This window comes from Hesperophylax consimilis, chromosome 5 (genome assembly GCF_061612785.1).
Source record: "Hesperophylax consimilis isolate HC1 chromosome 5, BYU_Hcon_1.0, whole genome shotgun sequence".
NCBI lineage: Eukaryota > Metazoa > Arthropoda > Insecta > Trichoptera > Limnephilidae > Hesperophylax > Hesperophylax consimilis.
Genome location: NC_142840.1, coordinates 2,962,216 through 2,978,621, shown reverse-complemented (window position 1 = coordinate 2,978,621; position 16,406 = coordinate 2,962,216). Strand labels below are relative to the sequence as shown.

General features: G+C 36.5%; 1 protein-coding gene across 1 annotated transcript in view; it reads right to left on the bottom strand.

Annotated features, from left to right (window-relative positions):
- Positions 1 to 11,639: 11,639 nt before the first annotated feature.
- Positions 11,640 to 16,406, bottom strand: part of LOC149423419 (ankyrin repeat and BTB/POZ domain-containing protein 2) — a 112,954-nt gene continuing 108,187 nt past the window's right edge. The window contains exon 21 of the mRNA XM_089631961.1: positions 11,640 to 13,142. Within this exon, the coding sequence (XP_089488087.1) occupies positions 12,945 to 13,142 (198 nt within the window). The 3' untranslated portion in view covers positions 11,640 to 12,944. The remainder of the gene's footprint in view (positions 13,143 to 16,406) is intronic.

Sequence of the window (16,406 nt, the reverse complement as noted above, 5' to 3'; positions counted from 1 at the left end):
TTTGACCTGTATCGATTTTTATTAACTAGCTCAGGGCTTCCCAGACTTTTTTCAACTGTGACGCCCTTGGGAAGTTGCCATATTTTTCCGACGCCCCCCCCCCCCTGCCCGGTGACTAAAAATCTAAGCCCCCCGCCGCTCATTTGTACCAAGCGTAGTATTTTGAAGCCCCCCCCTGAACGGGTCACGTAGTATGGGTAAGTTACCTAATAACAATTTGTCAGAAAAACTCCAAATAGTATCCAAATTTTTTATTAGAAAATAAAGAACACAACATAAAAACAAAAATGGAAACAAACAAAAAAGATAAAAAAGCATTTTTTTCTTTGGTATTAATGAGAAGGATGTGCTTACTTTTCTGAGCATAGTTTCTCAAAACGAGGTTGAAGTTTCGAAATCGCCACTCTCGTCTCTGCCTCTAATTTTATTTTTGATCTGTACTTATTCTTAATTACTGCAACTTCAGAGAAACCTGTCTCACACAAGTATGATGTCGCAAACGGTAATACAACCCTTAACGCTGCAGTGTTGATGGAACGATATTCTTGATAAACTGAACTCCAAAATTCAAGTAGCTTATCCTTATTATATTGCAGCTTAAGGCTGGAGTCACAGGACAATTCTATTAACTGTTCTTCTTCTGCTGTCGAAAGTATTGATGGTGAGGTCGACTCGACACTCGGTCCGAAGTGTGCGTGTGGAAGACGCTATAAAAATTGCCTCACAACGCCCCTGGGATGATCCTGCGGCGCCCTGGGGCGTCGCCACTCACAGTTAGGGAAGCCCTGAACTAGCTCATTATGATGTTTAACTTAGGCACGGTAGACTGAATCCAATTGCATTCTTATGTCAACTTTTCCTAAAACCTTTAACCCAAAATTATTTGTAAATGTAAATGAAAAGAAATATGTTTTTTTATTTTTTCAGAAAGGTGAGTTACATCAGTAATACCGCTGATTGTCCAAACTGAATCAACATCGTAAATTAAATACGAAAAACAAAATAAACTATTCAATTGATCACATCCACAGAGCCACGAAGCTTTGTTATAGATCGAGTAAACTTCTTCGATCCAGATTTGCACTCTTGTTTTATTATCTATTCAGGTTTAGGTGAACCGGCATTTTTTATTATCACTTTTTTTTCAAATCTCGACATATTGTTCTGTATTCCACATTCAAACTCATTCCTAATTTATACGTTGAACAAACACAAAGTAATCATAAATTAGTATAACCTGCAATTGATATGCCTTATTAATAATTGATATACAAGATCGATATAACCTGCAATTAAACTTCAAAACTTTCGCAGAGTAAGAAAAGTTTTAAATGCAAGAGACAATGCCCGGCAACGGCGAGTACTGACTGAACTGATAATAAGTAATCTGACCATCACTCATCTCTTAATGACAAGTTTTATCTTGTATGCTTGTATCGAAGAAGCGGAACATTCGCTGAAAAATAGCAGATGGTAAATTGAAACCACGATTTCGACAATAATATCAAACATACGCGTTTTAGTTTAACTTTCTTCTGAATAAACCGTTCCTTCTGATGTGGTTGTAAAACCCCGAACGCCGTCCTTGATATGGTATTATTTGCAAAGAATAGTATGCACTGGTATGTACCCACGCTTTCGACTGTTCCACAGAATATGCGTAAAAGCAATTAAATTTTGGATCGCAATCGAAAACGAACTGCTACGAACATAGGCACAAGTCAAAGTCGGTCTGCAAGTTAAGCGCACTTAATAAGTAGGTACCTTTTGAATGAGATATTATAACCGAACCGAGTTTCGTATTGTGATTAGTCATGTCGGAAATCTTGTTGGTTGTTCGGCGCTCGGGAGCACATATTAGCTGGCCGCCACTGGACCCAATATTATATAATACATACGAGTGGGTAATTTTGAATGTTTTCAATTCTAAGGTCTAAGGTGAATCATTCATTTACTTCATTCATTTTTTCTAATATTTTTTATATTTCTTACTGTTATTGGATAAGGGAATAAGTCACGCACCTAACTAGAGACACCAAACATTTACACACAAGAACTTTGAAGTTTAATAAAAAAAAATAACAAATTTAACCGAACCAACAGTTTAGAGCGCCTTTCTGGTACCTAATTTTACCATAATAGAATGGAAGAGAACGGCAGTATGGAAATAATACGATCAATATTATTATTTTACCAACTCATCACACGCGGCTATAATACTGGGTGTGCTGTCACTGGGAATGTTGGGCACTGGGTGTGCTGTCATCTCTGCTCGCTTCTGGCGGTTTTCCTAGACAAGGCCGGCTGGTCTTGAAGAGGTAACACCAGAAGATTTGGAGCAGAAGACTAGGCGAGGTGAGGCAGTTGGAGGGCAGGAGTCACTTTTTTTTTTTTTTTTAACATTATTTCTGGCTTTCACCCTTCAAGGGTGTTCTTGGCCATCATTTAAAATTATTGAGAAATGAAAGGTGAATTTAAATATTAATTTTATTTAAATGGGCAAATTTCAAAATTATAATGAAAATTGGAGTCGAGTTCAGACTTAGAAGAGATGAGATGTTGAATGGAGGGGAGGCAATTTTAGATAAGGCTTGATAGAAGAGAGGATATTTGTTTAGAGAGGGACAACCAAAAAATATGTGATCTAAAGTTCCCACTTCTAGACCACAGAATGTACAATCTGGGGAGTCAACAACGTGAATTTTAAAAAGATGGGAAGGAACGGAACAATGTCCGATCCTCATTCGAATGAGTGAAGAAATTTCTTTTTTTGAAAAATGAGGGAATTGCTGAAACCACGGTTTTGATGGAATAGTTCTTTGTATTGAGGCATAGCAGGCTCCCTTGGATTGACTAGCAATGTGCCAATACTCTGCCCAAACATTGCGGGATCTATCTTTGATGATGGAAAAAATGTCAGATAGGGGAATGTGGTTTACGAGGGTAACAACAGGGTTGGACGCTCCTTGTTTTGCCAAGGCATCCGCAATATCATTACCCATGATACCAACATGTCCAGGAATCCAAATCAGAGTTACAGTTTTACCAGAGCTTTGAATGGAGGCTATCATCTCTCGAATAAGGCATACAAAGTGATCATCAGGATGAAGAAGAGGACTGGATTTAAGTTTTTGGAGGGAACTGAGAGAGTCAGAGAGAACGAGGGAATGTTCGAAATTATTTTTGATTATATATTTGAGAGATTCTATTATTGCAATGCACTCGGCTGAAAATATTGAAAATTGATTTGAAATTGAATGAAATATTCTGTCATTAGAATTATTGTGGTAAACGTTAATACCTATACCACAGTTAGGAGAGTCGGGAGATTTGGATCCATCAGTAAATAAAAGAGAAAAGTTGGGCCATTTAGATGAAATAATGTCATTGAAAATATTATTGACAGTTCGGGCCGGGAGATTGGAATGACTTTTAAGGATTCCGATCCCTTCAAATATTGTTGGGGCTATCCCCAACAATATGGTGACGTGACTATATTTTAATTTGTATAAGGGAAGTAGATCATTTTGGATGATGTGAAGCTCTGAGAGAGACTTAAAATTTTTACAGATGTCAGGAAGAGGTTTAGTTGAAGCTCTGATTGTAGATGAATGGGTTGAGTCAATGAACAACGAGACGCTGGGGATAACCTGATGACATTTAGAATTTAAACATTTAAGAACAAATTTGTCAGCAAATATTTGACGCCTTAAATAAAGAGGAGGATCAGAACATTCTACTTGAAGGGAATTGATGGGTGACGATTGCATCGCTCCAGTTATAATTCGCAAAGATTTAGATTGAATTTTGTCTAATTTATCAAGTACATTTTTTGAGGCAGTACTAAAAAGTGGGCAGGCATAATCGAGATGGCTTCGAATAAGTGCGTTGTAAAGCAACTTAATGCAAGTAGGGTGAGCTCCCCACCAAACGCCAGATAAGGATCTGATGATATTTAAATTTTTTTCGCATTTAGTAACTAAATTATTAATATGGGAAGACCATTTAAGTTTCCTATCAAATGTTACTCCCAAAAATTTTACTTCAGAAGCGTTGGGGATTGGAGAATTTTTAAATAAAATTTGAACGGGGGGATTTTTATGGCGGTTTGAGAAGGTGACACACTGAGTCTTTTGGATTGAAAGTTCAAAACCATTTAAGGTGAGCCATGTGCAAAGGGCATTCATGGCTTCGTTAAGATATTTGACGGCGAGAGGGATGATTTTGGATGATAAGAAGAAAGCTATGTCATCTGCGAACTCAATAACTTTTACTTGTGGGGGAATAGTGACATGTATATCATATGTGTATATATTATACAGTAAGGGGGACAATACATCGCCTTGTGGTAAACCCTTCCAAACAGACCTACTTTGAGGAGAAATATCTGGAAGTTCAATGAAAATTTTTCTATCTAGAAATAGATTAATAATAGATTGGACAAACATGGGGGGAAGGCCAAGGCCTAGAAGTTTTTTTTTCAGGATTGGGATGGAAACATTGTCAAAGGCGCCTTCTATATCTATAAAGACGGCAAGACAAACTTCCTGTTTAGAAATTGATAAATTAATATCAGTGCTGATGATGGCAAGGTTATCTTGAGTGGATTTTTTTTTCCTAAATCCAAATTGAGATGGAGAGAGAAGCTGTTTACTCTCGACAAAAAATTCTAATCGGTTTTTAATTAATTTTTCATAAAGTTTACTGAGGGTGGATGAAAGAGCGATCGGCCTGTAGCTGGATCCAGAATTTGGTGATTTGTTTGTTTTTAAAATAGGGATGATTATTTGACAACTCCAGTCATCAGGCATTATACCAGTCTGGAAGATTTTGTTTAAGATGCTTAAGAAGTGGTTTAGAACATTATCATTACTATTTTTGATTATGCTGTAAGGTATACCATCTCTGCCTGGAGATGAGTCCTTGACTATTGATAAACAATTTTTTAGCTCAATTAAGGTGAATGGAGAGTCTAGCCAATGATTAGACATAGGAGTATTATAGATAGGCGTTATTTCATCTAAGTTAGGTACAGAAGGGGGGGCAATTTTGTCCAAGAATTCATCTATCCATTTAGAATGAGACGCTCGAGGAGATGGTGAACTGAAGGAGGATCGAAATCTTCGGATCATAGACCAAACTTCCGAAATTGGAGTGTTCGGAGATACTGAACTGCAGAAGTTGTACCACCCAGATCTTTTTTTTGACCTCAATACCCTTTTGGCATTGGATTCAGCGTTTTTGTATATAAGATAGTTCTCCATAGTCATATTGTAACGATAGGAAAGAGATTTAGCTTTCCGAATTCTTACTACTTTGGAACATTCCTCATCCCACCAGGGAGTTGGAGGGAGTTTTTTTAAAAGAGATTTAGTTTTAGGGGGAGGATTTGATTTATTTATTGCAGTTATGAGCATTGATTTGAAGTTATTATAGTCATCTTTGACGGAAAATATATTGGTGTCGGGTAAATTTAGTAGGAACTTGTCCATATGAGAGTTAAATTCATCCCATTTGGTGTGTTTCGTTTTAATCTTTGTCGAAATATGAGATTTGTCCGATTGGAAAGAAGTTTGATAAGTAATGGTGATCGGGAAATGATCACTGGAGCAAGGGTCGGGGGACACCACCCAAGAGGAGAGAGAACCCAGACTAGTAGAACATATCGAGAGATCCACTGCACTGGGGTTTGTGCTGGGGCGAGAGATCCTAGTAGGAGATCCGTCATTCAAAAGGAAAAGGTTGGATTGATCTAGGAAATCCATCACACTTCGACCATCTCGGTCGGAGAAAGCAGAACCCCAGACGGGGGAATGGGCATTAAAATCGCCTAATATAAAGAAAGGAGGGCTTAGTTGACTTACAATTTGCAACCAAATTTGTTTATTGAAGTGGGCTGTTGGGGGAAGATAGACTGAAATAAAGGATGTGTCCTTTATTTTAGCTGCAACCATTTGGAAGTCAGCATTGGGGGGTTTGATATTATTTATTGGGGAAAATGATATGGATTTCTTAATAAAAAGGGCAGCACCGCCGCCCGAACCTTCCGGGCGGTCGTCGCGGAGACAGGAATACCCTCCCACATTAAAGTGGGTGGATGGAGTAAACCAAGTCTCCGAGATAGCAGCCAAAGAAATAAAGTTGGAATTTAATAGGTTAAGGAGATCAGATTTGTTAGAAATAGCACTTCGGCTATTCCACTGAAGTATTTTGAAATCTTGAAGAGTCATTTTGAATAAATGATTTTAATGTGGAAATAATAGTAGCAGCGTTGGACGGTAGATTAGTTTGAGAAGAAATAAGGTCAATTAGAAGAATAATGAGAGTTTGGATAAATGAAGAATTGTCTTGGGAGAGTTTTTCAGAAAGTTTTAGAGAGTTCATTGAGGACGGATTATAATTATTTGCACACCCATTTGTGGCATTTGAAAGAGGTGAACCATTGGGATTTAAGAGCAGTGAGTTGTGTTGTTGCTGATCGTATCCAGGAGCCGGTTTAGAGATATCGTTTTTGTATGTGAATTTAGTTGAACGAGAAGAAGTTGTTGTAGAAGAGGGAAGAGGGTTGGATGAAGAGTTGCTGGATAAAGCCTCAGCAAATGATTTTTTGACAGGCGGGAATAGTTTAGAAGCCTGCAGAAAAGACAAGTTCTGGGAGGCCATAGAAATTTTTATATTTTTTTGGCGAGATTGTTCTGGGCAAGAAGTGTTGATAGCTGTATGTGAGCCTGAGCAGTTAAAACATTTGGGTGAGGAGGAAGAAGGACATTGGTCAGCTGCGTGGTTTTCTCCACATTTAAAACATCTGGGTTGAGATCTGCATGCAGCTTTGGTATGACCAAAACGGCAGCAATTGAAACATTGAGTGGTGGGATAAGTATACATTTCAACTGGTAATGAGTTGAAGAATAAATATATATGGGAGGGAAGAGATTGACCTTCAAAGGTGATAACTACAGATTGGGAGGGCTTCCAGGAAATTATACCCTCAGAGGAGTCCTTGTAATTTAGCCTCCTGGCTTTTATGGGATTGCCAATGTGTTGGGGGGTTGAAAGTGAAAACAGAATTTCTTCGATGGACAGATCGGTCGAGATACCTCTGACCAGGCCCATGCGAGTGACATTGAAAGTAGGGATATATGCCTTGAACTTTGAATTAGATGAAATGAAGATATTTTTGATGAAACTGTTGGCAGCTGACCCTGAGAGGAATTCGACGGAGATTCGGAAGCGACCCTCGGCTTTTACACCTCCAGGCTTGATTGAAAGGTTCTTGCTATTTGATAGGAATTTGCCAAATTCAAGAGGGTGGATGGTTTTTCCTTGCTCAGTTTTTTGGGCGTATACTATGAATGGGCCACGGGAATGAGGAGAATAAAAGTTTGTTGGAGGAAGTTGAGAAAGTGCTGGTGGGGATTGTGAAGTCGAAGGAGAGTCAAGTTTTATTGGGGAAGAAGGAGTAAATTTCCTTTTTTTGGTAGAAGTCAAAATGACAGAATCACTGTCAGAAATTTCTCCATTTTCCCCGTCTGGGGGGTCTGGAGAGGGATCTGGGGGCTTTGTAGGGGGTCCAGGAGGGAAATCTTCCTCCATTATTCACAACAGTAAACAACTACAATAATAGTATGGAAAATGACAGAAGTAAAAAAAGGTTATAAATATCTGGAAATCAGCAGCGAAAAGTGACTCCTGGAAGATCAGGAGGGAGAAGAAACCTCAAGGCACAACACACTACACTTTTTTTTTGCCAGAAAACAAAAAAGAATGGTAAAAAATTAATTTTAGATAGAGCAAAACAAAACAACTGATGACAGCCAAATGTTATTGTTGCAATCCAGGAGTCACTTGTAGAAGTAAAACACTTGTTTTTTATGGTAAAGTTGAACTGATTTAATTTTATTTTTGTCGCTGCTTAGATCCTATAAGGTCGACTCGCAGCCGACATTCGGCTGCTGACCGAAAAAGGGGTGGGGATTTTACCCACGCCACATATGCGTAAATAAGCCAGCGCAAAATGTTACATATTCATTTTGTCGGTGGGTTAGCTGAAGGCAGACGCTTGAAATTGAGACTTTGCAAAGATTTTGCAAGCTCGCCTGTATATTACAATTACATACTTTTATTACATAGTAGTTATAACAATGTGATAAAAGTATGTAATAACTAGATTTTTAGTTTGTCAAGATACGACAAAAAATAAGAAATGTTTGTAAAATAAAATTGTAAAAGTGATCTTGAAGCGATCAAATTTGTAAAAGGGTTATGACAGTATTTTTCGCAGGTTCCCAGTAACCTAGCGCTCCGAAAGAGGAAAGATTCACTATGCTACGAGGTTCCTGGATTTTTGTAGAGACAAATATTTAAATTAATTTAAAAAAAATGGTTACATTAAATCGTTAAAAAAAGGTATTTTAAATATCTCCTCAGTGGTAGCATATCGCAAATAGTTTTTATTTGACTACCGCTGAGGAGATGTACAAGCTAAAACAGGTATTATTAACATTTTGTAAATTATAATTTAGTTAGTAAAATTTACAAAAAAAAACTGAACATCGTATCGCTCGGCCGGGGTAAGTGCGCGATATGGTATCGATGATTTCGGGGTCAGAAATTTCGGGAAATTTTGGCCGAAACGGGATATAAATGAGCAGTGTGGCGGGGAGTGAGGAATTTGCCTAGGAATGCACTGCACTGTGTTTCAAGCTGAGATGAAAGCCATCTTAGCCTGCGCACAGGAGAATATGAGTATCGGGTACAGAAATAAGAACATAAATATATGTTCAGATAGCCAGGCGGCCTTAATGGCACTGGAAAGTAACCGATGCGACTCCAGACTGGTGATGGAATGCAGGACTATCCTTATAGAACTGGTGATCAATAAAATAACCCTGCTCTGGGTACCAGGACATAAAGGTATTGAGGGCAACGAGCGGGCTGACGAACTAGCAAGGAAAGGGGCGAAAGCACCACTTGCGGGATCCGAGCCGGCCGTAGGAGTAGCAGCTTGCCACACCAAACTACATATCAAGAGGTGGGTCAAATCCCAACACTGGAAGGAATGGAAGAAGGCACCCGGAATGAGGCAATCTAAAGTACTCATAAACGGACCGGACCCTAACCGAACCAGGCAACTACTCGATATGGACAGAAACTCACTGAGGGAACTGGTAGGACTATTAACGGGACACTGCCATCTCAGGAGACACATGCAACTGTTGGGAGTGGAAAACACCAACATCTGTAGGAAATGTGAAGAGGAGGAAGAGACTCCAATTCACCTATGGTGCCAATGCCCCGCTCTGCTGGGAATAAGGCTCAGATACCTGGGAAGACACAGTGTGGAACCAGAAGACATCGCCACATATCCAATGACAGCCCTGGTGAACTTCATAAAAGGGACCGGGTTACTGGCAAGGGAATGAGGTAAAATGGGAGATAGTACAATGGGCCTATGGCCTAAGTGCTCGCGGGGAACGTAAGTAAACCGCCTCCGACTATAAAAAAAAAAAAAAAAAAAAAAATTATTTTACCAACTCATCACACGCGGCTATAATACTACTAACATGAATCCCAGCCCGTGCATAACTGACCTACTTCAATTTGGTCTAAAACAAACGTCCAATTATTCACAAGGGGATCCTAGAATATGTTTGCGTGATTATGATTTTATGATTCAAATGCGCATGCACCAATTCGCGAAATAATAATAATATTTGGATGATTTGTATAGCCGTTTTTGTGAAAAATCACCTCAAGGGCGCTATACAACTATATAATATATTACTACAATGATCTATCCTATTACTAACCATAGACTAGACAAACTATTATCAACATGTGGCTAACAGATTGCATCCACCGGTTCGTCGATCTCTAATATAAAACTATATGAACAATGCATTTGATCAACGAACTTGATGCTGCTAATGGACATATAGTACAATTTATTTACATTCTTTACAGGCAGATAATATAGATACTACACCATACTTACCTTGAGATTATCACTGTTCATTGTCTCCGTTGCTATGGCCGAATCACGTTAGCATGCAACAAGAAGTTAAGCGGAGCGGTTGCATTTTTGTTATTTGTTTTTGGGGTATTATGCCGTGTTGCGCTAACTCCTTCTTTAGCCAACGTTTCGGACAGCATTGCAGTGTCCATCATCATTTAATAACACATCTGCCCTGATGATGGACACTGCAATGCTGTCCGAAACGTTGGCTAAAGAAGGAGTTAGCGCAACACGGCATAATACCCCAAAAACAAATAACAAAAATACTTTTGGCCGTGAAAATCTTAAATCATATTGGAGCGGTTGCATGTTTGTCCGTAGGGAATTTTCTAATTCGAGTTTAAAAATGATCAGATTTCAATATTTCTGCAAGTGTTAACAATTACTATGTTAAGTATTCATTCATTAATTTTTGTCAACACAAAGCATAGAAAAAAAATATCTTTTCTAAAATATGTAGTAGTCCCCCTATGTAGTAAACCGAGATGTGCTTTATTTCAAATAAATCCATTTCAAATGGAAATGCAAAATGCAAAACGGATATTTTCCATTTTGCATTTTAAATGCTTTTCTAAAAACCATTTTGCATTTTGCATTTTAAATGCTTTTCTCAATGCATTTTCCATTTTAAATGTTTTTTTGCAACATTCTTCCTACTATCTCCACTCATCTTTTTTTCATAAGTCCCAAATATCAGTCGGTCCTCAACCTCGCTATGAGAGATAATTTACATTTGTCAAGTTGCTCCCTGGTAGGAGCCCTGGCAATTGAGTGATACCATTACAAAAAATACTGAACACGGGGCCATGACGCTGTAATATTAAATGTTAGATAGCAGTTTTTATGTTTTTACGTTGGCAACATTAGTCCCGTGCAAATTTTTTGTGGTTTCATAATCTGTAGTCGTGGTGTTTTTGGATTTACCATCATGTAATATGTTTGTTCTACATTGATGTCCATTATTAAATGACAAAATTATTTAAAAATTCTATAATTATTTTAATTGTTTGAACTGAGAAACCATTTTGCATTTTGAAAATAGATATTTTGCATTTAAAATGCTTTTCTGAAAACCATTTTGCATTTTGCATTTTCAAATGGAAAATTTTTGACCCATTTCCATTTTGCATTTCAAATGGTTTTGGGTACCCATTTTGCACATCTCTGGTAGTAGAAGAACCGCCACTGGTATTATTACATTAATGTCTGCCGTACCAACTCGCTCCGCATTTTATTAGAAGTAGTGCAGTATTATATAATTTTCAAAGAGAACTGTTGAAGTTTTCTTGAAATATTGTATTTAAATTAATGTTCTATGTGTGAATGTCTTCCCTCTTTGATTTTATCTGATTACTTTTAGATTTGGTTGAAATTGGTATAGGGGAAGTTGGTGGGAGATGAATTTGAACCTAAGTCAAAATGCAATTGCTAAAACATTTACTAATTTATTATAATATAAACAAATAATGTTCATCTGAAATGGTTTACAATTTTAATTACTTTAACATTTCCAATTGGCACTTAAATTATGACCATACTCACTAAGTATAAACTACAAAAATTAAAATAAATAAAAATATATCTTTTATAACGTTATATAAAATTAGATATTAGAATCAAGCGCCAAACACTTTACAAAAAAGTGATTCATTCCCTCTTTGCTGAAAACACACAATTTTACTTACAATAAAAATATATTAAAATATTCATACAAAATATAAAAACTTTTATTTGGAAAGTAGAACACATAGTCACAATACAAATTACATTTTATTCATACTATTCTTTTATTTAGCACAAGTGCAGACCCATTAAAAATCACGGGATATTATATTTGTAGGATTTGTGAAGCTGAGTATTTTAAGTATTTTAAAAATATATATTTGCCTCAGGATCGTTGCCTTTAAAAGAAGAAATTTACCTATCGAATGTCAGTAAACTTTAAAAATTAGGACATCTATCCAATGACATTTATCTGTTAAACATTTCAACAAAAGAAATACACACTTCAAATAAAAAATTATTAACCAACATGAAAAATTTGGTACCTACTTTATCGCTTGTCTGATATGATTTATACTTATCAGTTCCAATTTTGAAAATTAAAAGTTCATTGAACTTAAATAATTTTGCACATTACACATTATGCAGGAACACAATCTAAAATCACGCACCTATGCACCGACAACCGAAATTAATATGTTTTATAATATCGGTAGAAAATAATCTGGGCTACTATAATGATCAATTCTTATTTAAAATTAATATCTTTGTGAACATTTTCAGGGGGGCCAAAACTGAGTACAAAGTGGTTTGGTTGTATTGAGGAATCCAGAACCATTATTATTATTAGGTACATTTTATACAAATAATATTAAGTAGTTGTTCATTGAATTATTGGTAACCTTTCAATATTAAAAAAAAATAAACAAAAAGTACTCACTTCCTTCGTACACTGGTTTTAGCTTTTTTTATTGGAGGGCCAATTTAAATAATTTTGCTAATCCTAAAAATCAAGTTATTTGTATTATTATTCACATAAATTTTGCCGTGAGGTTTCTTATAGAACTGTTTAATTATAAAACCAAAAAATACAAAACCATAATATTAAAATTTCTTCTCGAATTCTATACGGCAACAGGAGATTATTTTGTAGCATGCTCACTTCCAATAAAATCTACAAAACTTTAATAAAAATCTTTCAACATCAAAAAAAGATTCGCTAATATTACAAAATTTAAAATATTTACAAATAACAAATAAGTACATAATACATTTTTTAATGAATTTAATGGAATATTTAAATGAAGATTTTTACAATTTTTTGAAAATAGATGATCACACAAAATAAAGATTAGATACATATTATAATTATTATTTCTTACTTTTAATATGAATAATTTTGGTTTAGCTTAAATTATAAAGGGAGCTATCGCGCTTTGTTTGGTCCCCTCCTGGCCTTGATCCTCTGCTGCAGTGTGGTTAGTAGCGCTCCCAGCACGTCGTGGCCGGGCAGCCTCTTTCCAAACAGCAATCTCTTCACCGAGTCATCGTAAGTCAGGAGCGCCACCATGTTCTGGAGCAGGAAGCCTTGGCAGTACTCCAACAGTTGGACGGCATTATAAACCTGGAGAAAAGTACAAAATCTATTATATTAGGTCCCGATCAATGTGTTCAATCTATTGAGACATTTGCTTTGCTGTGTTCTAGAATTATCCAGCCATTAGCATAATATGTTCAATTTCTATTCCATTAATATTGGTTCTAACAACATTTTCTTAGAAACATTGAGCTGTCCTCAGTTGTTTGGTTTTGTTCCATAGACATATGAATATTAGTAGACCTGCCCTAAGTGATTAAAAGCGTATTATTCCCCACTCCCCATACCGGTTCCATTGGAGCCGGCTGTGCTCGCGTATAGCCTCAAGTGAATTTAGAAAACGTGACGTCATCATTCTTGTACGAACTATGGTCGAGGCATCATCGGTTCATTTTACGAAATAACACGGCAAAATGGTATCTTGTGGTATGAAAACTTGTAAAAATAGATGTGAAAAAGAGAATAAACCCAATTGTCGTATTACATTCCATATATATAAGCATTATTTTACTTTATTTTAAGCATATTCACATCGTATAATATGGATCAGTTGTAAAAACATATACTATCACACCGAGATACGTCTGGACGCGAAACACAAAGCTGGTTGGTTGCTGGGAAGTAAATTATGAACATTTATAAAAGTGTCTTAAGGCGATGCACTACGCCGTGTAATATTTTAAATTGAGCCACTATCAATAACAACCCTAACGTAGATGGCGATAAGGTTTAAATTCCCGCTTAACACCATCCGCCTGTTTTGATTTATGCAAGAAAAAAACATGGCCAAAAAGTGCCTTTTATTTTATTTTTTGGATGTTCAGGCATAAATATAATTTTTTTTTTCGATCATTTTATAAATAACTTAATTTGCCACGTTATACAATAAAATCATAACCGAAAATGGGTTCGTAAGTAAGAGATTTTGAACTTTAAAGCAGTTTTCATAGGCCTTTACACTATTTTTTTCTGGGCTTATAAAAAGACTTATCTAAAAAATACTCGATTATTTCAAAGGCCAAGATGTATTCTACTCGCAGTATTTAATTAAAGCATCTGAAACATTTCTAGGCGACCAAATTTTCAAACCAAAAACACATGATTTTGCATTACTGCGTATGGCATCGCCTTAACTAAATACCTAAGCGAAATATTCGACTCTGAAATTAGAAGAAATTTATTTTGCCGAATTTGGACTTCGCAAATTTGTTCATAACGTGGCGAGTAATTTGCGCTCCCATGTAAAAATGTCTATTCATTCAAAAGCAGATTTTACTTTTAAGAACTAAATGGTGATATTATAATGCGAGATGCCTATATACTGTCAGATTGATTTATTGACGAATCACAGTCAGCTTTACCCCCTTTGTTCTTCAACAGTTGATTTTACCCCTCATCTTTAATTTCTAGTCTATATATTCATATGTCTGTGTTTTGTTCCTACTTATATTCATCCTAAACCAATTCCATGCTTTTTTCTGTACTAAAAAGTATTGAGTGTTGTTCCTCGAGAATTCTTCTCCCCTTATGGTGATCCAGGAGTAGGGTCCCGATTTATCAGAACTGTCACCGTTATAGAGCCCATTGGCTTAAAAAAAACTAAAATATCCCAACAAAACCCATACAGTCTTACTTATAATGATTTCCTAATACGCCGCTGCAGCACTGGTAAAGCTATATGGTGATGAGGGCCGTATACTGTTTGGGATAAAATATTTACTTATAATTCAAGATTTTTTTATGACTGGCACAACTTTGTTCCAATCCTCAAAAACACCTTCATTTTTACATTTCTCGTTTAGTTGCTAACTTCACGTTTCTTCAGATGACATGTCTCTGCTTTAAATTACTTCGAAATTTGGCCAATTTGATAATGTGTTCCGTATTTGCTTTGGTAAATCGATATTTCGATTTAAAATATTCCTCTGATAGTGCTTCTAATGGGTATTAATGCCTTTTTACATTTTCATGCGTGACTGGTTGATATTTGTCAAATCAACCAGGTTGTTAACAAAGTCGGCGATCTCTGTCTTAACCTTCCAGCGGGCGCGTTGAAAAATTTACCTTGAGCGGGCGCTTGTCGTAAATTTTACGTCATCGAGTTTTCTCCATGTAAGTGTTGTTTTCTTACACAAATGTTAGGGATTTTTTTTAAGGATATGTAAATTGATAATAGGCAGTGATTATTTGACTTTCTTAAAAAAAAAAAACGAAGCAACACTCTAAACATGTTAATATTTCAAAACAAAATATTTTATCGACCTATTTAGTCAGAATCAATATTCTCATCCTTTAATTGTTACAAACCACCTCAACTGAAGAATGGTTCTTGCATGTAATGGACTGGCAACGGCAACACTTCATTGATGCTGAGGATCTTTTCTTATCCAGTGCACATAACCGACAAACACCGCGTTTTGGAAAGCTTCTGTTTTCTTCTTCTGTTATCGGTTAAACTGCCCGACCGTAGTTCACTTTAGAAAAACATTTTTATCTTGCAGTAAATGTTTGACATTTGATTTGACTCTAGCATAGCTCGAAGCTCGATGCTGACGAATAAGTGGTAAGAGTGGGGGAAGCGATAAGGCGCGTCTGTCGTAAATTTTACGACAGCGCGCCCGCTGGAAGGTTAATAATCCTGAGGGTCGGGCAGTTTAAAAATTTATCAGCCAATAATATCGCGGTATTACGTGAATATGTGTAACATTTTCTACTATCTTATTCCTATCGCTCCGTATTATCTATTATGAGTAAGACGGTTAATGTCTTGATTTAAACCAGCTCAATGCAGCGACACTGTTTACTGCCAAACAACATAATCACCCCTCTGTATAGCTGTAACCGAGTGACTAACACTTGTTCCTGTCCACCGATGGCTGTGTTGCAGTGGTTTGTAAATCAGTTGGAAATTTTCTATTACTACAGATACAGAAGCTGGTCGTACGATACAACAAATGTCTTAATACAGGTGGCAATTATGTTGAAAAGTAGATTAAAACTTTTCAGGCCACGAATTCGCACCCATGCTAACAGTACCCGGCCGCGTCTGAATGCAGTTCGTGACGCAGTTATCGCCTGACTGGCCGGGGTAAACATACCCTATCAGGCTTGGGATTTTTGGCACATGTTCAATAATGCTTATTTACAATGTTAGAGTGATTCTTTAGTATTATATTTTCAAAATAAAACAAAGCATTTTGTAAATAAAAATGGTTTTTATTTACGGACAAACGCAATCTAAAAATGATAAAAAAAAAATATCTACTGACATGATTTTTACCGTAGAATCCT